The sequence below is a fragment of the Molossus molossus genome, unplaced genomic scaffold (genome assembly GCF_014108415.1).
Source record: "Molossus molossus isolate mMolMol1 unplaced genomic scaffold, mMolMol1.p scaffold_m16_p_7, whole genome shotgun sequence".
In the NCBI taxonomy this organism is placed as follows: domain Eukaryota; kingdom Metazoa; phylum Chordata; class Mammalia; order Chiroptera; family Molossidae; genus Molossus; species Molossus molossus.
Genome location: NW_023425401.1, coordinates 10,181,539 through 10,207,719, shown reverse-complemented (window position 1 = coordinate 10,207,719; position 26,181 = coordinate 10,181,539). Strand labels below are relative to the sequence as shown.

General features: G+C 40.6%; 1 protein-coding gene across 1 annotated transcript in view; it reads left to right on the top strand.

The window, feature by feature from the left end:
* ITPRID1 (ITPR interacting domain containing 1) overlaps positions 1-26,181 on the top strand; it is a 76,224-nt gene that overhangs the window by 8,531 nt on the left and 41,512 nt on the right. The window contains 5 exon segments of the mRNA XM_036247411.1: positions 4,981-5,032; positions 6,885-6,971; positions 7,584-7,786; positions 11,565-12,133; positions 16,436-16,493. Coding sequence (XP_036103304.1) covers positions 4,981-5,032; positions 6,885-6,971; positions 7,584-7,786; positions 11,565-12,133; positions 16,436-16,493 — 969 coding nt within the window.

The window sequence follows — 26,181 nt, the reverse complement described above, 5'->3', positions numbered from 1 at the left end:
GTCCCTGCGCGAGGCTCACGGTCCCTGCGCGAGGCTACGGTCCCTGCGCGAGGCTCCCCAGTACCAGGCGGACGTGCTGAGAGGTCGGTCGCCACTTTCCTGGACCCGGGGAGCCCAGAAATGCAAAAAGGAAATGGAGCGAAGAACCAAATTCACGTTTAATAATTTTATTACAGTTTTTAAAACAGGCTTATCTTCTGAAAAAAAAAAATATATATATATATATATATCATATTGATTTTCCCTGGCTTGGTTTTCTCTAAAGTCTAAGCTTGGCAGTAGGGAAGGCTTCTGTGTCTGAATGTATTAGACAGAGACAGACATTTGTGTCATTGTAAACAAGATCAAGAAGAAAGTAGATAAGGAGTCTAACAAAGGGTAGAAAACTGGATCTGTGGGATTTGGGTGAGGGGTTCAGTCACCTCGACCATCCCCTCTGGGTCAGCGATGGCTGGGCCTCCTGGGGAGCTGTAAAGTGGAGGGCAGAGGGCCCTTTCTCCAGTGGGCGTTACAACTCTGTACGGCTCTCGTATGTGTCGTCAGATGAGAAACCCCCTCCTCGTGACCTAGCTGGCTCCACTTTGCACATTCCCTGGAGAACATGTTGCCTGTAGGGGCTTCTTTGCCTCTTCGGGGCTCCCCTTGGTTTCCTGGCAACCAGATTGCTTCTGAACATGGGTGGCAGGGCCGTGGGGTGTGGTCCCCAGAGTGTGGCACGGACTCTCACAAGGACGCCCTGGGTGCACAAGCTTCTGGATGACCAGACATTCTGCAGGGCGGGGGTCTCTGAAATTGCAGCAAGGCTGAGCAAACTCTTCTCATCAGTATCTGAAATGGATGCTTCCTCTCTGACAGTGCGAGCAGCTCGCGGTGGCCACAGTGGCGGGCCTGGTCTGGTGCACACACTCATTCGCGGGGTGGAGGAGTCCAGAGCAAGCAGACAAGCGGAAGAGACCGGGGCAGGGGGAGGAGGGTCGTCCTGGCAGGACGTGTGGAGCCTCGGAATGTTCCAGGAGGGAGGAGGTGCTGAGAAGCTGCAGAATTCTCTGGACAGCTCACCAGGCACATGGAACCTGCCCTCCTGAGTGCCATGCAATGCAGCTGACGGAGGTGGTAGTGGAAGGAAGGAGGTCAGGGAGAAATAAAATAAAAAATTGCTTAAAATAGATAAATATTTACTTTACCTTCCATTTTGGGCAACTCATTTAATTTACTATGGCATCAAGTCATTCCAGTATGACTGTCAAAAATTACACCGTGAGTCCGGCCGGTGTGGCTCAGTAGTTGAGCGTCGACCCATGCACTAAGAAGTTGTCGGTTTGGTCCTGGCTGGGTTGGCTTAGCAGTTAGAGCGTCGGCCTGAGGTCCAGAGAGACCCGGGTTCAGTTCCCGCTAAGGGCAAGCACGTACCTCGGTTGTAGTTTGTCCCCGGCCCTGGTTGGTTGAGGATAAAAAAAAAAAGTCGCAGAGAGAGAGAGACAGAGAGACAGAGACCAATGTGAGAAGCATCAATAGGTTACCTCCCTGTGCATCCCAACCTGGGATCAAATCAGAAACCCAGGTATGTGCCCTGACTGGGAATTGAACCCACACAATTTTGGTGTACAGGAGGACACCCCAACCAACTGAGCCACCTGGCCAGGGCCACTCCCTACCCATTTTTTAAATTGCAAGTATTCTTTCAATTCCCTCTTGTTTAACTGACACCACCATTTCTCCTCCCTTAATTTTTATTACTATATTAATAAATTAATGTTTGTTATATAGAAAAAAAAAAAAAGTCGCCAGTTTGATTCCCGGTCAGGGCACATGCCCAGGTTGTGGGCCCATCCCCAGTGGGGGGCATGCAGGAGGCAGCCAATCGACATTCTCTCTCATTGATGTTTCTATCTCTCTCTCCCTCTCACTTCCTCTCTCTCTAAAATCAATAAAGGAAAAAAAATTTTTTTTTTAAATTACACAGTGCTTGCGTCTATAACATGGTTAATAAAGTGGCAAACGGGCGTTCCCTCACGTGACAACGTCAGTCATTGGTAAGGGCTTTCTGGTGCGAGAAGCCGAGTGGAGCTGAGCGCAGGGAGTGAGCGCTGTGTGTGTGTGTTGGGGGGGGGGGGAGGAGTGATGCCACCTGGCACCGAATAGGTATTTTTTAGACTCTGGGGCTTGGAGGTGCCTCCCAGGGTGAAGCAAGAGTGTATGGGACAGCACCGTCGGAACAGCTCCCTTTTGATCCATGTAAACTATTTCAATCCTTTAAAACAATGTCTCAGCTAGAACCCAAAGCTTTAAAACCGCTGATGCAATAGGCCAAAAAAAGACTAGGGTTGCAGTTCTTAGTGCATTTCTAACTTGGTACGTAGGTCTGAGTCAGATATTTTGACTTACATGAACATCCGTCACCAGATGCCACATGGAACATTTGAAAAATGTCATATTTGTGCCATAATAATGATCATTTGCCTCCACTTTCCATCCTTGGTGGTGGCTCCCTAGGATGTTTTATGAGCAGTTACATATTTTCTCCAAGTTAGCAATTTCTAAAGTTTAGACACGGTCCCCAAATTACTGTTTTTCTCAAAAACCCGCTCGTGATGTTTATTCTAAAGAAACGATGTCAAATAAGCTTCATTTCATTCCACCCGTTGTGGCCTTCCTGGCGATTCTGAGAGCCTGTCCAGGCTCTATGAGAAAGTCCTGTATCTGACTCGTGATGTCTGCTGTGGGAACGGATTGCCGTCTATCGCTACTCTGTTTTTAAACCTTTATCATCCATTGATACTTGTCACCCCATGTGGTTCTTGTGCTGTAAGAGCTTATTTGTTTTGCAGGGCAGACATTTACTTTATCTGTTCTCTCACCTCCTCTTTAAATTGTACTGTGTGTCCTGGGTTTAGTTACGCATCCGCTGTTGGCTCACACGTCCGTAGTATTCCTCTAGTCTTTCTCTTCCTAGACAAGTGTTCCTTTCCATCCGCAGGGTCATTGAGCCTTGAAAAAACAGCTGAAACTATGGGCATTTTTATCCCCACCCCTAAACTTTAGCATCAGAGACATGTTCACGGATATCTTGAGATCTATTCATGAACCCCCTTCCCAGACAAGAAGTCTGGCTCCAGACCAAAGAGCCCTTCATTCTTTTCGGGCTTCTTTTATATGTCTCAGTCATTCAGGTTTGTTTCTCCAGTTTCTCCCAACCTATCTTCTCTGTGTTATAGCGAAAAACTTCACATTTTCTTAGCAATGCAGGATGACAACTGTTCCCAGTGTTTTTGTTTGTTTATTATGTTTTATTTTATTTGCCTTTAATACTTACCCAAGGATATTTTTTTCATTTGTTTTCAACTAGTGTGGGAGGGAGAGAGAGAGAAACAATGATGCGAGAGACACACATGGATTGGCTGCCTCCCACATGACCCCGACCAGGGCCTGGGACAAACCACAACCGAGGTACGTGCCCTTGACCAGAATCAAACCTGCGACTCTTTGGTCCACGGGCTGTCACTCGAGCTGCTGAGCCAAACCAGCAGGGCCAGCTCCCAGTTTTATACAGTCACCGTTTGCACCTAGGAGCCGCAAGTGAGAGGCACGGGAAGACTGGTGAGCCTTCTGCAGAACTTGCTCGTGTTCTGCGTATCGCCCTCCACGGACGTCTGTGCTGAGTTGTCGGGACACAGGTTCCGAACATGCAAAGGCCCTGAGTGGGCCACTCTGACGTCCAGTGTTACGTTCTGTCCTTGGCACCACTAATCAGGCAAATGGACCTTCAGCATCATCTTCCTCACATTTCTAGTTGCTCAGAAGCCTCCTGCGGGTTTCCATGGCCTGACCTACACATGTAAATCCTCGTTCTGGCTTTCAAATAAGCTATGAGACATTCTGTTGGCACTGCGGTATTTTGCAAAAACAAAACAAAACAACAACCAGTAAAATAAGCTGTGGTTGCCCTGCTGGTGTGGCTCAGTGGATTGAGCATCGTCCCAGGACTGAGAGGTCCCGGTTCTTTTCCCGGTCAGGGCACATGCCCAGGGTAGCAGACTCCACCCCCAGTAGGAGGTGTGCAGGAGGCGGATGACCCACATTTCTCTCTCACGTCAATGTTTCTCTCTTTCCCTTTCTCTCTAAAAATAAATACATAAATAAGCCGTGGCATCCTACAGGCCATTGAAATTTATTTCATCCCTCTGAGCCTCAGTTTGCCTCTATTACGTGGGGATTAATAATACCTATTTCATGGACTTGTGAGAATTAAGAGAGATCGTGCATGTAACATACTTAGCACTTTGCCTCACACAAAGTTAAGACTAAATAAATAGTAATATTATTACTATAACAAAAAATAAAGTAATGATAAATTACTGGATCTGCTTCTTTTGACTGTGTGATCTGGGCTCATTACTCAACTTGTGTGAGACTCCTCTTTCTTATCTAAAAAATAAGGATGGGTCGTGAATTGTTAGGCTGTGGTAAGAGGATACAAAGGAGTGCAAGATGCTCAGTCAACTCTGAGTCCTTCCTGTGTGTCATAGGCCTGTCCCCAACCTTGCTTCTCATCCCATGTGCCACAAGAGAGAATTCCAAAATGCCACCTGCTGTCATCTGACCAGCCCCGCCCCTGAGCCTTGCCCTTGCTATAGACACTCTTCTTTCATGGCGACACCCCTTCTACAACAACCCGATTCTCTCCATTCTGCAAAACCTGACACGAGTGCTGCTTCTTGCCACGATCACTGCTGACTCCCCCACTCGCCACAGACTTCCCTTCACTGAGCAAAGACCACGCTTCTCCAAGGGCCTGGCACACCGTTTAGCCATGAAGTACGCCTGTCCGCATCACTACATGATGCCTTGACTCTCATGCCCACGCGGTCTCGGACGTGGCGGTCAATTGCACGTTGGTTCATCTGCCGATGAGAAAATCTTCCACGAGCTGAAAGGAAGTTGAGTTCGTCTCACCCCCCGTTTTTGTTGTTGTTGTTGCAGATTTTTCGCCTGAAGGAGGAACAGGTCACGTGATGGTGAAAGACTACAGGAGGTGGGTAGCAGAATCGGTTCTCCACTCCAGTATGTTATGGCCACATCTCTCATAAATGAAGTAGCAATGAGGGGTTTCTTAATAATGACCTGCATCTTGGGAACTTGTTACTGGTTTAGCCTCAGTGCCTAGACTGTTTTCATTGGCCTTGAGAGAAACAGAGGTTCTTAAAATTCCATAAAAGAGTGAGTAAATTAAATCAACAAATGCTGAGCTGGGGGAGGGATTTCATTAAAGCGTGTGTAAATGGCATTCTACTATAATTGAACTGTTCATAAAGACTTGTTCATAAAACAGTTACATTCATATTTTCATATTGCCATTGTAATTAACCATCATGCTACTTGCTGGACAGTGACACGTATAATTTCCAATGTTCGATGGAAAGCGGTGAGAGTCTCTTAATCTGAGGATTGACTAGGTCCAAAAGTGGTCCCCAACGCCAGAGCCACATCCCCTGAGGACTTCATAGGACACGTTTTGTATGCCCACCCCAGACTCTTTGAATTAAAAAATCTGGGTGGAGTTCAGAAATTGGCGTTTTTGCAAGGCTTTCTGATGGTTCCGGGCACACTCTCGTTTAAGGACCACTGAACTGGACCCTGAGCTGTTGGAGGTCAGGAACTGATTCCCAGGCATCAGCCACTCTTGTGTTCTCAGGCTAATTCCAATGAGCTGAAAACCAAATACTCAACACCGTATCTCCCGACTCCTACCGATTCATACCAAAAACACTATTTGTCGTAGTCTCCCCCTCTTAAAGCGCTAGTAATCCAGACCCATTGCATCTGTGATACTCAGGCAGCTCATTTTCGAAGAAGAAACTGAGCCAGGGTTGGTGACTTCCTCGTGCTCGTGGCTGGATTAGAACTGGGATGACACCGGGCTTCTCCCGGTTCGAGGCCAGATCAGCGTTGGGTAGCTCTGCTGGACATTACAAAATAAGGGGTGACCCTCAAACCCAAGTGAAACAGAAACCACAGCAGCTTTACACACTGAGCTGAAGCGGAAGTGAGAGGCCATGTCCTGCCCGTCTGCAAGGCCCCCTGTCCACTGAAACGGTGTTGTCGTCATTCAGACAGGCGTGTTCTTGGCCTTAGTGCAGAGAAGCAGTGAACAAAGAGGCGGGGCCCCACTGCTGTTACCAATGGACAGGACTGAGGCAAATTGAGCTGCACGCAGGATACCTCGGTCTCCTTGGGAAAACTGTTATCTGTGTTGTATTCTTTGATACATTTTAATTTTGTGCAGCTGGCGGTTATACTTGACGAGGCTAGATGCAGCTACAGTGCAGCTGACAGAGTTCCATTTGGCTGGGAAATGCTTTCGAATGACCTGCCGAGCGGGCCCCTTTGCACAGAGTGAGCTGCTTTGTGGGGCAGGGGCAGGAGAGGAGCATGTTACTGTTCCACGTGGTCGTCCCAGGAGCCTGCAGGAGCTCAGAAAGCTAGTGCGCTGGGAAGCCCCTCGTGGTGGTGATGAGAGTGCGTGCGGACTCGCTTCTGCGGCTGCTCGCTCCACCTCTCTCATCATTTTAACTTCCTCCCGAAAGTCAGTGCCTAGCAAAGATCGTTCCCGAAAGGTTCCCCAACGATTTGCCATCTGTCAAGAGTGAGCCGTGCTGTCACCTTCCTAATGAGCACTGGCGGGCACCTAACACCTAGATCCTCACACCTTCTGCAACACAGCGCTCTCGGAAAGGGGAGCAGCACCTCCCCCTCCCTCAGAGGCGTGGCCACTGTGGGGTAACTGGAAATGACTAGGGGATGGAAGGGAAAGACTGACAATGACGTCCAGGGGACTATCAAAATGGATACAGCTCATCATTGCTATTCCCCCTCCCCCACTGTAGATCTCTGCACCAGTTTTCAGAAACTCCCACCCTGTCCAGAGGGACCAGTTTCAACTCGTGCTATTCTGCTACAAGTCTCCCACAAAGGTATGCAATTTCCAGGCGCTTCGCAGCCAGGAAAATCATCCTGGGCAACGGTGGGTTTCATGAAATCAGAAGCAGGCCTTTGAGAAATTTGTGAATGGGTGGATGAGAGGATGGATAAGGATTTCTAAACTCCAACTTGCAGGAAGAGTATAAAAGGGTCAAGTGATGCAGGTCAAATGTCTGTCAATGGAAAAATGGTCACGTAAAGCATTGGCTCCCATTTTATGGAATTCTATACAGTGACAAAATGAACGGGTGTGTGTGCGTGTGTGTGTGTGTGTGTGTGTACACTAATTTATGACCTTCAAGTCATCTTTTTAGGAGAAAAACGCAAGATGCCAAAAGATACATAGAGGATGTTACTACTCATAAAGCAAACATGAAAACTGTAATGCATGTATGTAACCACCTAGAAAAATATCTGCAAAAGTACATACACATTTGGCAGCAAGCGGGTTAGAATTAGTGGGGGTGATGGCCAAGGACAGAGAGATCCTTAGTTGTAATATAATTTGAACAAGGTGAATGTATTTTATGTTGAGATGACTAGGAAAAATGGCTATGGGTAAGTGAACTGTTGCTGGAGGTAGATATTTATATTTTTCCCTGCAGCATCCCTGAGTGGCTGGAATTTTGGGAAGAAGATGCAGCGGAGATTCTCTTGGATCTGGGGTTTGGTGCTGACGAGCCAGACATCTGCATAAAAATTCCAGACAGATTCCTGGGTTGTGACTCAGCAGCCAGGGGAATCAATATCCATGTTTTTCTTGAAGCTCAAAAGCAGCGAATGGACATTGAGAACCCTAACTTGTATGGTAAGTGAGGCCCCCACGCCACCCGAATCCCAGCGACGGCAATCGCTACCGAGCAAGTGCTCACTGCCCAGTGCTCCTAGAAGCCAATGCTATGGCACTGGCTCTTAAGAAAAGAAAAAGACTTTCTTGTGAGATTGACCAGCAAGGAGACAAGAGGCAGAGCTCAAACTGTCTTCCGTTCAGGGTTTGAAGAGATATCGAAGGGGTTGAGGGGAACCTGCTGGTGTACAAACGCACTGGCCGGGGCCAGTCTCAGTTGGAGGGCTTTGGAACTTGGCCATTCATGGTGAGACGTGACAAGGGGCTTCAACACCGGATTCCTGGACAGGGACCTTTCACTTCCGAGAGGATTCTGGCACTCAGGTTCCAGTTATGCCCCAGACCTTTGGTTCGTGGGGTGGAGAGACTTTGATCCCAAGTGAGGCCAAATTTCACTCCTCTGCACATGCTTTGGCCAAATGCTGTTTTGTTCCATTGTCCCCCCAAAACAACCCAGTGTCTTGGTAGAAACAGAATAAGACCACTTTGAGCTGGTTCTGCAGTTACACAGGAGTTGTGAGATGAGCCACGGTGTAGGAGGAATGGTCTGGGAAAGTGCACAGTGGCTTGAAACAGAGCCGTCTGCATCTTGATCACTCTCGTGTCCACTGCAGGTCGGTGCATATGTTGAGGGAAGGGAGATACGTTCCACGTTGTCCTTATTCATGAACTTGACCCCACCATCTGGAACGTCCCTGGTTGTAATGACAGAGAAAGGTAGAAATGGAGAGCCATACTGGATTCTCACATCCTTCTGCTCAGAAAATACACATATCAGATCTACTCAGATTTTGCTGTCCAAAATGAGTCACACGGCCACACAACGCCAAATGGTTGGGAATGAGCGACCCTACCCTATGCCCAGAAGGAAGAAGATTGGCAAGGCGACAGCTTGACAGCACCGATACATACCAGGAGGCAAGAAGCCAGGGATCTGACAAGGCTTAGCATGAGTCACTAGGTGAAACTTTGATTTCCTCATCTATGAGGCTTAGAACACTACTTGTTCCCTGTCGTTAATAACGATGCGACGGTTGTTCATCTGCCGCATCTCCATGATTGGTTACCAGGCCTGCTCTTGCCCTCTAGCTGGTGGGCAATGGAAAACTCTTCTCTAGGACATTACTAAGGATGTCCTTGGGATACGTGTCCTGTGCTTCAATGAACTGGGGGAATGTGCAGATAAACAGCTTTGTTTATCACGGGGCTTGTTTAACATGTAGCGGCGCGCTGTCGGGCTCCCCGCGGGGATGCAGGGCAGCATTTTCAGAATCATTTAAATACAGACACTCTCTTGGAGAACAATGAAGAACATCTCCTCCATGGCATGGATTTTGTAGAATTCTGGACTGAAGAAAATGGCAAGATTCTGTTTCTGAAACAAGTTCTTTTAAATTTTTTTCCATTGATGTTAATTTCTTTTAGAGAGAGTGGAAGGGAGGGATGTAGACAGAGCGAGAGAAACATCGATGTTTAAAGAGACACATCGATTGGTTGCCGCCTGCACAGCCCCAGTCAGGCCCAGGGATACCTGCAACCCAGGTACTTGCCCCCGACCAGAGTCAAACCAGCGACCCTTCAGTCCAGCCGGTGAGCCAAACCGGCCGGGGCTGAAACAAGCTTTTTAACAAATTCACTGAAAGGAACGTGAGATACAGTGTTTCTCTCAAACAAACCTCTTAGGTTTTTTTATTTTAGTTTCTGTTTCCCTTGTTTCTATGTGGGAGAAATGAGTCTTAAAACTCTCAGAAATGCGATTTTCTAGAGTGTGTAAGCCTGAAGGTGTTGCGATGTAATGTTTTATTTTGTTTTACTTTTTAGAAGAAAGTAATATCACTTATTGTCATCTCCTCCGAGTCACACGGAGATGCCAAGTTCTTTGATCTAGTCTTTATTTAAGGAGAATAACAACACCTACCAGTATCTGAGGAGTATTTGAGCTGATCTAAGTCAACATTTACAGACAAAATTGACACATGGATCATAGAGGAGCCAGGAGTTGGCCCCTGGTCCACTCTTATTTCCACCTCTTTATTCTTTGCTGATGGTGCAAGGTAACCATTCTCGACACTTACAGGACACTTTCAACTCAAAAAAGCTGGGAAGGCCATATGTAAAATAATGAATAATAAAATTAGTTGGTTTTTCTAAAGACAGAATGAAAAAGTCTGTCTCATTCAAAGTCGATACAAAAGGTTAACTCTGAGGGGATGAGAATCAGGGGTTCCCTGGTCCATCTACCCAAAGGCAAAACAAGCCCCTGCATCCCAGGTGTCTTGCTACTGAGCTCTCTGCACTGACTGAACCACCTAAATTGATAGGTCTTTGTCTCAGTCTAAAAATCTGCTCCAGGATGGTCACGGAGACAGTCGTGAAGGTGGAATTAGGATTCGGTTGTACCCTTGGGCTGACAAAAGAGATTTAATTTCAACTGAAGCTGAGTTTAGAGGTGAGACGTAGTTAGAATGCTTCTGAAAACACCCAGAAGCCAAGATTCCCTCCAGGTCTTGAGTGAATACCGCGGCCCTCTGTGAGAGCCCCTCCCCGGTTCTGGGGTAGAAGGCGGGTAGTCAGTGGCTCCCCCTTCAGGCGAAGGAAACAGGCGCAGGGAGGTGCTCATGGAAGAGTCAGTGGCTCTGCAGCGACGGCAGGAACAGGACATCATCCTTCCACCCACGTGGCCTTCACCCTCCAGGGCTCTGCAACCCCACATGCGACCACGGGGGTTGAGGGAAGCCTGTGTCAAAACACAAAATGTTCTGTGTCCACCACCATGGCTTTTGGTATCGTTGATATCAAAAGTATTTCTCACCATTTTTTTCTAAGTGGTAATGTGTCTCCAAATCAGCCCTCATTGCATTAGATCTCTCTCGTATTGCAATTTAGATCAATGCTGGCATATTGCCTAAATGACCGAGGCCCGATCATTCATAAAGACTCACAAGCTAAGAAGCTGGTCTGTTTGGAAAGGCAAATGGGTTTTCATGTTAACGATGATCATTTCTTCAAAGACGGACGACAATGTATTTTCTTCCTGAGTCTCGCACATGTATAATGTTAACAACTTATATTTTATGACATTGCGCTTTTTACAACAGATATGAGATAATATTCAAGACAGGTATTCTTACCCCCATTCTCTAGATGAGGAAACTGACCATTCACTATGTGGCCAGCACAAAGCTAAGCAGCACATATTGATTAACTCACTTACTGTGTGGTCTGGTGGAGCTGGACTTGGGATCCAGGCCTTCTGACTCCATACGCCATGATCTGTTCACACTCTCGGGTGATAATAGATGGAAAGGATGGAGGTGAGGTTCAGGGTGTCTGCTCCCTAAAGCAGTGGAAGAAACTCAAGCTCATCTTGTCTGAAAGAAGTGGGTTCACTTCTTGACATTTAGTTTAATTCACGAGATTAAACCCAAAATATGTCTTTGCCTATGGATTTTATGGATTAACACATAATTAACAATTGGCATATATGAGTCTACCTAGTTATGCATGTACAACTGAATATAAAAGGTCTTCATTTTCAGGGATGTCTCATTATGCAGGGGAGGCGACTCCACTGTAATTAGCAGCAAAGAGTAGCGGAGAGAAAATTGAGTTTCAGGAGCTTAAGTCCTTCCCATCTTGAAAACCGCATGTGTTAACCCACCTTTTCAGTTTTGACTACCTTCCTGCAGGTTCATTACAAAGACCCCAAAAAACCGTGTGTGTTTGTCATATTGTTCAGGCCGTTTCCGGCAGCTGGAGATCCTGGGTCACGTGGCCAGCGCCTTCTCGTCTTTGCTGAGTGATGTTAACACCTGGCAGAGCAAAGCTGGAGAGAAAGACGGGGAAGAAAGTGTGGAAAGAACCTCAGTGGACGGAACCAAAGAACATCAAAGAAGAGTGGATGAACTTTGCAGAACCTCAAAGCAGAACCTTAGGAGAGATGGTAGTTCAGAGGTGTCTGAGTCCTTGAAGCAGAGGGAAGACTTTCTCGTCGCCTCTGCGAAGCCAGGAGGATATTCAGCACAGTTACCAGCGATGGCAAATGACCTTGAACAAAGTCATCTGTCTTCTTCAGCAGAGCATCAGTCTCGCCAAGCCTCTGATGACCTGATACCTTGTCATCCTCCCCGACCTCTTCTGAGAAAGTGGTGGCCTTACCCACCCATGCTAGCCAAGCAGGCTCCTCCTTCCTGTGCGTCTAAGGGGTCAGTCAAGGACAGAACTGGAAAAGAAATCTCCATTCAGACTAACAAGTTCAAGAGCTTATCGAGTGCGAACAAAGCACCAGACTCCTTTGAAATGGAAGAGGTCAGTGTTGTGCCCAGGTGCTCAGCTTCTAAGGGGACTAACTCTCATCAAAGCACCTTTTGCCTTTCAGCCCTCATTCAACCCCTTCATCTGTCAACCCTCTGGCATTAGGTCCTATTGTTTCAAACTTCTGTTTAGTCTAGGACATTTAAGATCATTCTAGTTGCTTCAGTCAGAACTAAGTGAATGTGAAACCAACCTTTGCTTTCTCCCATCCTGAGTCCACAGGTTATTTCTCTCTCTCTCTCTCTCTCTCTCTCTCTCTCTCTCTCTCTCTTTGATATATTTTATTGATTTTTCTTTTAAGAGAGAGAGGAAGGGGGAGAGAGAGAGAGAAGCATCAATGAGAGATAAACATCGATCAGCTGCCTCCTGTATGCCCCACACTGGGGATCAGGCCAACCCAAGCATGTGCCCCGAACCAGGAATCGAACCAACGACCTCTTGGTGCACAGGATGACGTTCAGGCAACTGAGCCACACCAGACAGGCTCCACAGGTTATTTCTGACTTTGCTGTTGCTCACTGTTTTATTATGCATCTTAAGATGCTTTTATCTAGTCTAACTTTCCACATTTCACCTCCTCTGTGGGTCAGTTCAGCTACTTCCCACTCAGTGAATTCCTCCTCTGTATTCTCATAGCTGAGGCAGGGAGAGCAGGTTGTGGTAGAGACTGTGTGTGTGTCAATGACATGCCCCCAGAACAGCTCCTTGAGGACCGGGTTTTGTCATCAGGGGGGTGTGTCTTGGAATTATTTCCCCCATGACAACTAATGTCGGGCCTTGGACAAAGAAGTAGGTAAGGCTTGGTATTTATTTTCATGGCACCAATATTTTGTTAGTTTGCTTTGGGATTTATTGATATTCACATAGCTTGACCCCCATTTCAACCATCTCTGCCTTTTCAATCTCCACCTTCATACATTCATGTGAATTTCACCCTATTTAAATGACATCCCCACCTGCACTGCTCAGTCTTTAAAAATATCTATCTGTCTATCTATCTATCCATCCATCCACATTTTTACTAATCTCTATTCTTTAATATAATTACAAAGACAGTACAGAAAAGTAAGCTCGCCCTACACACACACCTTTTCATATTAAATTTCCCAGAAGTGGGGCAGGATATTTACACACAAATCCCCAGGTCCTCGCCACCCCTCCTTTGAGTCCGCTGCTGTGAGGCTCCCTGGTAGGCTCTGGGGCACAGGCTCTGCCCTAAGGGAACCGCAGTGCAGGGATGGGCGCAAAACCAAGAGCATGGTGGAGAGAGTGACAGGTGTACTAATAACCCGTACTGTCACCATAGAGACAGATTTGGGATATCTGGGGAGCAAGAAAAGGGGCTTTTAACCAGCTAGGGAGCTGAGTGGATCAATGAATTTATAGAAAGGAAGGCTTAACCATAACCTTAAAAGAAGAATAAGAGTTAAATAAATATGCCTATTGGTTACCCTTCTCATCCCACATAGATACATAAGTTGCCTGAAAATATATAGCTGTTAATATCCTAATGTCTATACATTTATGTGTATGTATACATATGTTCATATCAAAAGTTATTTTAAGAACCTTAAATATTCACCAGAATTTAAAACAGTAGCCTAAAAGTGGACAAAAATTATAAATGGAAAAAAAAAAAAAACACCAGATTTTTGGTCAAGTACCTTGATTGGAAGATAAACAGGTGGCATTTAAAAAAGTATTTTCTTTTAATTTACTGTTGTGAAGATTGTTTAATTACCAAGCTAATCGTTAAATCACTATGAAGAAAATCTGCAATCCATTTGCCAGTCTGCTCTATTACCTAGGATACAAACAAATTTCACCAAACTCCAGCCCATTGACAAGCCTCCTTAGACCCTACTGTCCCCTTACTATACTTCTGCTTCAAATTGGACTGAGGTAGAGGAAGATAACGTTGGTAGAATGCCATCTCCATGTAAGAGTACAGGGAGAGATGAATATCACATTCAACATAAAAAACTAGGAAAAAATGTCAGTCCTTGTATGGTACACGTTCAAATATTCTCAAATGACAATTATTCAAAGAAAAGCTGTATGTTAGTAAACATAGAGTTCGGAAGGAAGAACACACCCAGACACAGAAATAAAAGAAAACAAATTCACATGAGTTTCGGCACATAGTAGGTATGCAGTAAATATTTGTGAATGAGTAAATTAAAAGTATTTGATAGTATTAATTCAGTCTGTGGGTGGCTTCCACAGGAAACAGACTACTCTGTTTAACTTCATGGCTATTCTTGTTTATGGTGTTTCTTAAATATTTGCCTAGGTTTGTGTGTGGGAGAGGCTGTATGTGTATGTAAGGCAAAGCGAGCCCTCAAAATGGTGTAAAAGAAACTCACTACTTGACTTTTGCTTTTCTGAAAAGTATATTTAAACTATTACATGCTCCGCACACAGATGGTGGGGGGTGGTATTGTTTCACGCAGTAGCAGTGGGTGAGTGAGTGACGCATGGGGAGGTTGCATCTTCAACAGGAGCTAATGCCAAATTTAATAGTCATTCTTCAATGGCAAGTTTAAAAATACAATAAGAAATGAAAAACACACGTGAAATTAGCAGATTGCCATGGCATTTGAAACATAAGCCAATGTAGTTACATAACTATCAGAATTTCAAAGAGAATTGGCCAAAGTTTGCCTTCAGATCAATTGTGATGTTTCCCCTAAAGTCCTACGGAAGGCTGAGTTTGGAACTATTGGCTTACTTCTCAAAAATTATGATTCCAACAAAACTGCACACAAATTTTTAATGTAAAAATCGACATATTTTGTATTTAATTGTACTTACTAAAACTGAGTCTTTTCCAATTTCCAAATATATTGAGAGAATTTAAGATTTGTAAAACTTCTGCAGTTGTAGACAAGGTAGAATGCTTCTTTATATCCATAATAAAGCCTTTATTCTCACTTGCATAGAGGGATCCTGCTCTAGAACTCACATGTAAGAATGGTACCCACATTATTAAACAATACCAATTGTCATCTTGATTAGGTGAGAAATGTTTCAAAAGTTATAACTATTTCTTTACTTTTAATTTTTTAAAATTTATTATGTTTGGCTCAGTCATAATATCCAGGAATACCTCTGGTTTCCATTTTAAATTATTGGGACTTTTGGGGGTTTTGTTCTTTTTTAAATAGCTGACCATATACTTTACATCGCATTAAGTGGATTGTTTTTCTCCATGATAATGGTTACAGCAAAATAGTTTTATTATTATATTAGACTTGAAAATTTCTGTGATGCACACTAGTTTCAGTTACAAAACCAATGAAAGTAATGTTAAGAAGTATGTCTAATTAATTACAAGTATAAAGTAACTTCTTTTGAATAAATATTTCTTCTTACATTGCTGAGGTATAGTCTCAGGTCCTGTGTTTATTCTTTGGTTAAAGGTCATTTTTGGCCAAATGTTCCACAATATTGAAAATACTTATATCCTCCGACTCAGCTTTCAATATTCATATCTCAGTCCCAAATAAATAATATGACATGTAGACATAGATTCCACTCAGCATTATTTCTATTTGCAAAATTTAGAAAACTTTCCAACATTATGAAACTCATTAAGTAAATTAATGTACCTTCAAAATATGGCCCATTGTGCAGTCACTAAAAATGGTGTTTTCAAAGAAATTTTATGATGTCAGAACAAAGTTCCTCCTTCAAATTCTGAGTTAAAAAAAAATGACTACATAACTATATCCAGAATAAATGTACTAAAAAGAAAACCTGCACATCCATACTCTAAAATATTAATAGTAACTGTGTTTGTACATTCTTTAGCTTTTTCTATTTATTAAGGTGCTATAGTAAATAATATTATTTTTAAAGAAATATTTTCTTTGTTTTAACAATAATTTTATTTTTATCACTTAAGGTAGTATTCATTCATTTCTTGAAAGAATTTAAAAAAATAAATCCTGCTCTCTCAGTTTGGAAATTGAGTTTTCTTTGTGCGGGCTCAGCTTTGTGTAGCAGCTCAGTGATGAATTTCCAAAGGCCACGTTTCAGGCATGGCCTCCTTCCTCCTCCCACAAGTGATCTTCCCTTGGTGCTCTCCTGAACTCCGTTAGTCCTTTGAGTCCTCACCTCGAGTGTCTCATGCATGCCACCTGACTGCAGCAGACTGTAAGCTATTGAGTTCAGAAACCATGTTTAATCCTTGTAGCAGCAGCCAGTAGGCACTCGCTATTTGTCATTTTAATAAATGAAGTGAATGCGTTACGAAAGCATTACTAACAACACTGCTGCAATTTGGTGTCTCAGGTCCAGAGCTTTGAAGAGGAGATTGGTAATCCTCCTGACCGGACTTCAGGAACTGTAGGTAAGAACTCACCAAGGTGTGCAATTTCACCAGTGGTCTTTCAGACAGAGAATGTAAGTAACTGCTACTGAACTTTCTTAAAATGGAGAACTTAAATTATTGGCAGGAGACGCCATACCTATTGCTATTACTATCTGCTACTACTGCTTTTTCTACCTGCTATTGAAAACTTGCTAGCAATGCAAATGTCCATGTGAATTTTAAAATACTACTACAGAAGTGTTCAATACCAGCGGGCCTAAGGTAGTCTGTAGTTTGTCTACCATTAACTCTGTATGAGCCAACCAAGGATAGTGGAATGGATTTCACAAAGGACTGGGACTAACTGGGTGAATATGTTCTTACTTTTACTGCCAACTGCTTGATGTTGTACAAGGAATATCATGTTACTGGGCCTCAGTTTTTTACCCATTCTAAAGACGTAAGTACAGATAATTTTTAAGTTCTCTGCCAGCACTTCTACTAAATTAAATGATTCTATGACCTTCATATAATACTCTCAGGGGAAGCAAGTTGTCTAGATGTAGCTTTCCAAATAATTTCTTAGAATGATCTTATATTATCCTAGACAACAGAGAAGGAAGTCTTTCTCTACTTCTGGTTTTTATGCCCTTGTTCAGCCATCACTATGATTCAGCATTTCCATAACCCTATCACAGAACTAAAAACAGGTATCAGTGAAGCAAAATAGAGCAGATGAAGCTAGTACATTTCCTGGAAGAAAGTATGCTAATTTCTAAATTTAATTTAGTGTGGTGTCAAACACATATTTTCCATTACAAAGTGTATGTATGGGCCTCATTTTGCTAAATGCTGTTTAGAAATTATGAATTAGTAATTATAGGGTCCTGCTGATTACATAAATTGTCATCCTGCTCTTCAAAGTAATTACCACATAACCTGCATCAAGGTTTATAAGACAGAATTAAGCATCTGTTTTCCATCTAATTGAAAGCTTCTCAATGAAGCTGGAGGTTCCCTTGGCAATAGGAGCTGCCTTTCTTGACATTCAATTAAGAGGTCTGCTGATGTCACGTAAGTCACCCGACCATTCCAAAAAATGATCTGGGAAGTGAGGCAACAGCCCTAATCTACATGGAATCTCAACTTTAAATAGCAAAGTAATATGAAGGTTGGCCTAATGGAGAAAATCTGAATGACAGTTAAAGCAAATGTAATTTCATTACTTTCACAAACAGTATTGTTAACCCAAGGGAAAATAGGACAGAGAAAAAGAAATAATAAATAAATAATACTAGTGTGATTCATGGAGAAAAGGGAAAATTATTACTTTGCTAGATATAGGAATGAATTATACATATATAACTATAGATACATATGAATGAACTTTTAACTCATATATATGTGTATATATACACACATAGATATGAATAAATATTTTACTCAAAGTGAAAAATGACTTCTTCAAAAGGTGAAGGCACAGGGACCGTTTTGACCAACAGGCCAGCAGCGGTGAGGCTGGGCCACTTCCAGACAAGGCCCTGACCTACCTGGCTGCTCCCTGGGTCTTGAGATACCTGCTCTTGGAATATTCTTCCTGGGAACCCAACCCTTGTGTTATAAAACACCCAAACCCTGTGTGGATGCACATGAGGAAACTCTGGCGGACAGCCTTGCACGCGTTCCCGCGTGAATAGGCCATCGTGGAGGTCCAGTCCAGCCAAACTGCCAGGTGACTTCAGCCCAGCACCTCTAACTTTAACCGCATGAGAAAACCCAAGCAACAACCGCCCAACCAAGCTGCGTCAACCCACACAGGAGGGATCATAAACCGTGGGGTTAAGCCACAAATAGACACACAAATGGGTGAAAGCATGTGATGAACTTTTCAGATACCTTCAAAACTTAATTAAAAGATATCCTAAAGACTGTATTTTATCTACCCATGCACAGAACTCTGCAAATTAGCAGGAAAAGTGTATTTAAGCATTTTCCAAAATGAATTAGAGCACGATTACTTCTTATAAAAGATAGGTACCCAAGGTCACAAATAGAACACCCTTCATTCACCCTCTGGAAAATTTATCACTGAAATGACAAAGGAATGTGAATATAAGGAGGAAATGGAGTAGAATGCTATTAAAAAGGGTGAGTGGGTGGGGCTGATTCAATAATTCATCTTCTAGAAGTCTTAAGGTATTTGTGTGAAGTATAGTGTGGCTGAAGATACAGACAATTCTGTAGGAAGAGTCACCTAAGGATTAAAGAGACAAGTCCATTTCAGAACTGTACTAACACATTAAGGTAATAGTTTCTAAAATAATCTGATTTAACTCTGCAATTTAACAAGATACACCTTTCCTGTCACCTCAGCAAAATCACCACAAGATTTAGCAGTTCACAGTCAGAGGCTGTTCAGAAGAAATGCTTGCCAATACAAGGATGACTACAAGAAATCATTAAAATTTTCCAGAAATTAATATTCTCAGTGAGATATATGAAATTATTGCATCTATGTAAGAGAATAATCTTCAGTGAGTAAATATCCTTGTCATGTAAAATATACAAAGTCTGATTTTGCTTCTGATAATGGTGACATACCCATTAGAAGCCAAACCTTCCACAGAAATATAATCTCTGGATAAAATATTTTTAAAATTTCTACTTAAAGGCACAGGAGAGTGACCACAAACAGGCAGATAGTGGAGAAGTCTTCAGCACTTTAAACAAAGGAATGGCACTGGATGAGTTTCTTGTTTCTTTTGGAAGTCTTTTTGCCTAGGGGCAAGATCTAATTGAAATAATAAGTTTTAAAAATATATAGAAATCATCAGTCTTATTAGCTAGAAGAATCAGAAGACAGTTCGGGGAAATCATAGCAGCAGGAACATGAGAGGAGAAATCTCAGAAAAGAGAGAACCAGAGAGGAAAATGCTCAGAATCTAAGTATGAAATCTATTCACATCTCAAGCCAATTCTTGAACTAAACACACATAAGAAAGACTTCAGGAGTCTCACCTAAGGCTTAACAAAGTGAACTGATGTTTTTAATTGAAGTTAGATTCCAGCCAGTTTTCCTGTCTGCTAAAACAATATACCATTCACAATGTCCAAATGTAATTTAAAAAATCACTGGACATATGAAGAAATAAAAATATATAACCTATACTCAAGAAAAAGGCAATTAATGGAGACAACCCATGAGAAAATTCAGATGTTGGAATCATCAGATGAGTACCTTAAAGAGCTTCTTGTAATCATGCTGAAGGATGCAAAGGAAAATATACCCACAATGAATCAAACAATAGAACATCTCAAACACAAAATAGAATTATAATAAAGAATAAAATGAAAATTCTATAAATGAAAACTATACTTTCTGAATCACACAATTTATTGGTTGATAACAGCAGATATAAAATGAGAAAAGGAAGACTTGATGAACTTTAATGTGTATCAATAGAAATTAGCCAACAATTTGAAGAACAGGGTAATAAAAGGCAATTATATTTTTTAAATTATCTGAGTTTTGGAACCTGTGAGACAATATCAAAAGGTCAAATATACATGCAATTGTAGTCAGAAAAGTGAAGGATAGAAAGAATTGGGCAGAAAAATTTTAAAAGAAATAATGGTGGAAAATTTTCCATTTGTTTCAAAGATTTACATTTACAAATTCAAGAATCTCAGCAAATCCAAATAGGATAAATACACAGAAAACTATCCTTAAATGTTATTATGATCAAACTAATAAAAATCAAAGATAAAGAGAAAATATTTAGAGCAGGTACAGAAAAAGTATATATTACATGCAAAGGAATAAATATTTGAAAGACCGAAGATTTCTCATTAGAAACAATGGAGACCAGAAAACAGTAACTGTGAACCCAATTCTATATGCAGCAAAGTACCCTTCAAGAGTAAACACAGGTAAAAGAAATAAGGTAACAGCATACCTGCACTGCAATCAGTGCTGAAGGAAGTTCTTCAAACTACATATGGATAGCAAATTATGAAGTTTATACCATATGTCAATATAATACATATGACAGTTACGGCAAGGAGCATGGGAGGTTGGTAATGGACCAATACACTACAAGGTTTCTACATCTTTTCCCATGAAGTGGTACAGTATTAAATTTCAATAGACTATGAAAGATCAAGGATCTGAAGCAACCACTAAAAAATATTAAAGAGGTATACTAAAATGCTAAAAGAAAAATTTAAATATAATTCAAAAATACAATGATGACAGCTAGTGACAGATTGAATACTTTGGGAATATAACTGGATTATAAAAGTAGGAGACATGTGAGAAGTTATTTAAGAACCGAGTGGAAAAAGAAATGTCAAGGGAGACAGACCCAAAGAATATTACATAGATGTAACAGGTGGTTACAGTTAGACTCTTCATATCTTAGGTTTGACTGAGGTTTTGAAAAAGATAAATATACAAAGTTTGTGTGGGACAAACCTATATGTGCTGTTTTTCTAAGGAAATTGTAGGACCCAGTTTCATGAGTCTTGAACCTTTTAGCTTGTGGTGTATGTAAGTGGGGACACATTGCAGAGACAGAGAAAAGATTGAAGAAGCAATTTCATTGGCGAACACTAATACCCATCTGTGTTCCCATTCCACCATTTGGAGGATGATCAGAGGTGCTAGCTTTTAACCCCGAGCAGTATGAGACCTCAAGGAGATGACTTGGAGAGCAACCTCATTCTATTTAACAAAAACAGTCCCAGTGTGACAGGCACTATTTTACACGCTTCCCGTGCATTACATTATTTAATCCTTGAAATAACATTTGAGGTAGGCACTATTATTATCCCTAATTATTAGATGAGTAAACTGAAGCATTTTTTGTAGTCTCGGTGATAGTAAAATAGGGTTTCAGGTTGCAAATTCAGGCCATCTGGCTCCAGAGTCTGCTCTCTTAAATACTGCACCATGCAACATTGAAAGGACCTCCCTGCAGCTGAATAATCATACAGGCTGTGGGTTGCAGTGTGGCTCCAGGTTGAAAGCTTCTCGAGAACAGACCACGATGGCAACGGAAGAGTTGGCCATTGTTTTTCATCAATTATAAGATGAACAATGTTTCCTTGAAATCAAGATACAGTTGATGGCAGGTCAGAATTTAATTGGCAGAGGTTTATTTGTTTTTCTTTTCCAGTGGTACATAAATAATGGGAGATGAGAGTCTTAAAATTAATAGTATCTAATACAACTTGGTGACAGTGGACATAAAGAAAAGGAAATGCCATCCACCCCAACTACTGACCCTGCTGTGGATCCTATGTACACGGCCATAACCATCTAATGCTGTGGATTGGTTTTCAGCTTTGAGAATCAACAAATAGACAGGGAGACTTCATTCTGGTCATACGGCGAATTGGAAATATTATCAAACAGGGAATTTTGAAGTCAGAAATACAGCTGTTGAGAAGTGGTAGCTGGCAAGTCTGAAGAAAGGTAGAGGAAAGGAAGGGACTTTCCTCCAGAAAGGAAACAGGTGGCACCCACCTGGGTGACTGTGGGCAAGCTTTAGCAAGACCAGCAATCGACGGTGCCAAATCCTCGTGCCCAGAACGGGGGTGGCTAGCTGTACGGGAAGCTGCGCTCTGCAGACGGAGGCAGCCACGCCGTGGATGGCACGGGGGAGGCAGGGGAGGCATGAATATTCCCAGTTTCCTCTCTTCCTATCCTCCTGTCTCCAGTGGCCAAAGCCAAGCTGAAGCCAGAGGTTAAGGAAGCTCATTATTCAGTCCATATGAGGCAAAAGCAGAGCAGCGTGAAGAAGAAAGGAAAGTGGATCTGGAGAAACAAATAGAAAGGATTCGGCACAGGACACGAATGTCTCCATCTTAAAAGCCAGTCAAGATACTGATTAAAGCTAATGGGCTGAGAAAGAGAGAAAAGTTTAGATGAATTGATCAATTGCTAGATCGATATGATATGAGATATACATACATACACACACACACACAGAGATATATGTATGTGTACATATATATATGTATATATACATATATATGGAAAGAGAGAGAAAGAGATGGATGATAGAGGAGTGGGGTAGCAGTGTAAATTAGCTCAGTCTTATCTCTTATCAAAGAGTCAGATGGACCTGGATTCAAATTCTGGCTACTTTTACTACTTATAAAAGTTGATCTAGAACAAATCAGTCAACATCTCCATGCTTCGATTTCCCCACTGCTAAAATGACAGCACTATAATGTATAGAGGTGTAGTGAAGATTACCTGAGTCAATTCCTGTAAGAGGATTGGAAGGGTGTGTGGAACATGGTAAGCACTCAATAATGTGTTGTTATTAATAAGACAAAAAATAGAGATGAAAGCACATTATTTTGAAATAAACTATATAACCAGAAAAAAAAAAAACACAAATCAAAAGGTTTAAAAGCAAATTTTACCTTTGGGGACTTTCTTTTTATTTTATGGTCTTTAGTCCTATCTGATTTTTATGTGTATGTAATAAATTATTTAAATAAATAAATATTGCAACAAAAGTGGTTTTTATTAAGTCCAGGCACATCAGTGACATGAGAACACCTAGATATCATGATAAAATTTATGAAGTGGAAGTATAAGGTGGGGAGGGAGAAAATTTCCAGACACAAAAATGCAAATTATTTACAAAGTGAAAAATTTTGATTATCACATTAGCAATACTAAATGGCAGATGGGGTTGACTACTATACATATAATTTAGAAGTGGAAATGTGAACCAAATGACTTTATAATCATACAAACTCTTCTAGTTGCAAGGGCAGCATAAAACCATTCTCAAAGGACTCTCGAAAGTATGTCCCATTCACCACCTGTCCAGGACAGTGTCCTGATTGATCAAGATGTTCCTCAAAATAAAGTACTATAGAATAATTAAAGTAGGGTGTGGGAAAAGTAAACTCAGGTTAAAAAAAAAACAGTTAAAGCTAATTATTGTTAAAACTGTTGAAAAGAATTAAAACATTACAGAATAAATGAGGATTAAAAAATAAATTTTACAATAATGATTTGCTTAATTTCTGTTTTGTTAACAAATACTGTAAAATGTTTGACATAGAATAAAAGAGATTAAAGCCAAAAACTAATCAGGGTTTATAATATTAATAAAGTATATTTCAAGGTAAAACTTTAAAAAAAAAGAATACTTTAAAAAGTTAATCAAAATTATAAACCTCACTTATGGTTTAACATTCATGAATCATTACATGCCAAGTAATTAACATTCAATATACAAAGGCTAATTTTATGAATTTGTAAAAAGCTCCCAACAAGTCAATGAGAGCAATAACAGATTTTATTAGATTAATGAAGAAAGCAAATGCATAGGCAATCCAAGGAAAAACTGTATAAACTCCATAAGAATGGTAAAACATGGTCAATGTCTCCTGTAAATAAAGAAATAAAAATTTAAATGATCATGATAACGAGTTTCACCTATCATATTATCAAATATTTAAAGATTTAATAATAACCTGGTGATAACACACATGTGAAATAAACACTCACCCCCTGTTAATTGGAAGCTAAATTGTCTTAATTGTTTGAAGTGTAATTTATCTATGTCACACAATTTTAAATGTATGCCATTTTGAGGCAACTATTAGAGTTCCGGTATTGGGCCCACCAATAGATTCAAATGTTCACACAATGATTTTTACTGCAAGAATGGTTATAGTAACAAACAACTAGAGGCTGCCTGAGTGCCCAAAAATGTAAGTTTGCTCTAAACAATTATTGCACAACCTTACATTAAAATCTATTTAGACATTGTTTTGAAAAATAAGGCAGGTATTTATGTATTGATATGGAAAAGTCTCAGAGATATACTGTTGTTAAATGAGGGAGTAAAGATACATGCAAATAATTCTATCTAGACACCTCTTTGAATTAAGAATGTATCTGTCTCTGCTGAGGGGGAAAGTGTGCACAGTATGCTTCGGGAAAAATACACAAAGAACCGTTAATGGTTATACCTTCACAGAAGGGAAACTAACATGTTTTAAATTAATTGGCATCTTTTACTTTTCTTTTGTTACCATGTGCATATGTTATTTTCATAACACTACTTAGCAAAAAATTCCGGCAATTAACACAATAAAAATGGGAGATTTTGTTGCTGTTAATTTACTACCCTATCCCCCATAACAACCAGTCCAGACTTTTGTGCTCCTTTTATTTTTTAATGTTTAAAAAATTTTAATAAAAATGATGTATATTTAAGGTATACAACATAATAATTTGATGTACACATGTGCAGTGAAATAATTACTATACAAGCTAATTAATATACCATCTCTTCACATAGTTAGCCTTTTGTATGTCTAATGAATGAATCTGAAATATCTCTTAGCACATTTCCAATATTTAATACAGCATTATTGACAATAGTCATTATGCTTTACCTTAGATTTCTAGACTTACTCACCCTACATAACTGTAACTTTTTTATTCTTTGACCAACATCTCCCCCCAAATTGGGAGACTTTAATATTTCTCTCCTCTTTTACAGGTTAAATAGGAAATAATAAAAGAAGGTAGAAAATATATTAAAGTTATAACTGATAATGCACTTAACAGAAAAATATTGAAATAAGTATTCTTTGCCAGTATTCTTGAACTATTTATTAAAACATCTAACAACTTGTAAATGCAAAGATTATTTCACTGATTTCTTATACACACACCCACACACACAAATTTTCTTACATAGGTCACCTTGTAATAGATATAAATGCAGTAATATTTAAATTCAATAATAAAAATATAATCAACACTTTCCTCCTTTAAATAAACAAAATAAAATATCAAATCCAGACTTGGGGACTGAGTCTTCCAAGTGCAGAAAATGCTAAGTTAAAATTATAAATGAGGATTATTTGAATAATAATAAACATGTCATTAAAAATTGGAGAATTAGAACAGAAGCAGTAATCTGAGGCAAATTCATAGCATTAGTTGCTTTCATTATCAAACAAGGAGGAAAAAACAAAATAAACTAAGTATCTGACTCAAGAAGTAATCATAAAAACAAAATAAACATAATTAGAAGATATAAATCAATCAATCAAAAAATAATGTGGGAAGTAGAAAATAAGTGATTTGCTAAGTAAAATGAAAGCACTCATTTTGATTTTTTGTGTGTGTGCATATGTGTATAAAGCTGGCAATAAAAGAAAATGAGTACAAACAAAATTAGATAATCAAAATAAAATTAGAGAAAATATATATAACCACTGATATAGAAAATGAATTATATAATATGCAAAATCCATAAAGGAATACAGTGCAACTAATGTGATTAAAACGAGAGATAATATGGATGGCATTTTAGAAAAAAATATATTTATATCACTAAATTTCATTTTGTTGTTATATTCCCAATATTTATGTATCCGTATATATTTAAAACCAAACGTTAACAAAATAACATGAAAACTAAGTAAACTAACAGGGGGAGAAATAAACAAAAATTAAGTTTATAAAAAAACTACCTCTAAGAACAACAATGAGCAACAACAACAACAAAACAAAATTATGTGACCACATTTAAAAATGTTTTCAAGAGATAATTGCTCTTCTCTATAAATCTTCCAGATAATGTAAACATTTGTAAATTTTCCAGGTTTTTTTAGATTTTTGAAAATATAACATCAAAAGGTCATGAGAATGGCTCACAAAACTGATTAATTTTATATA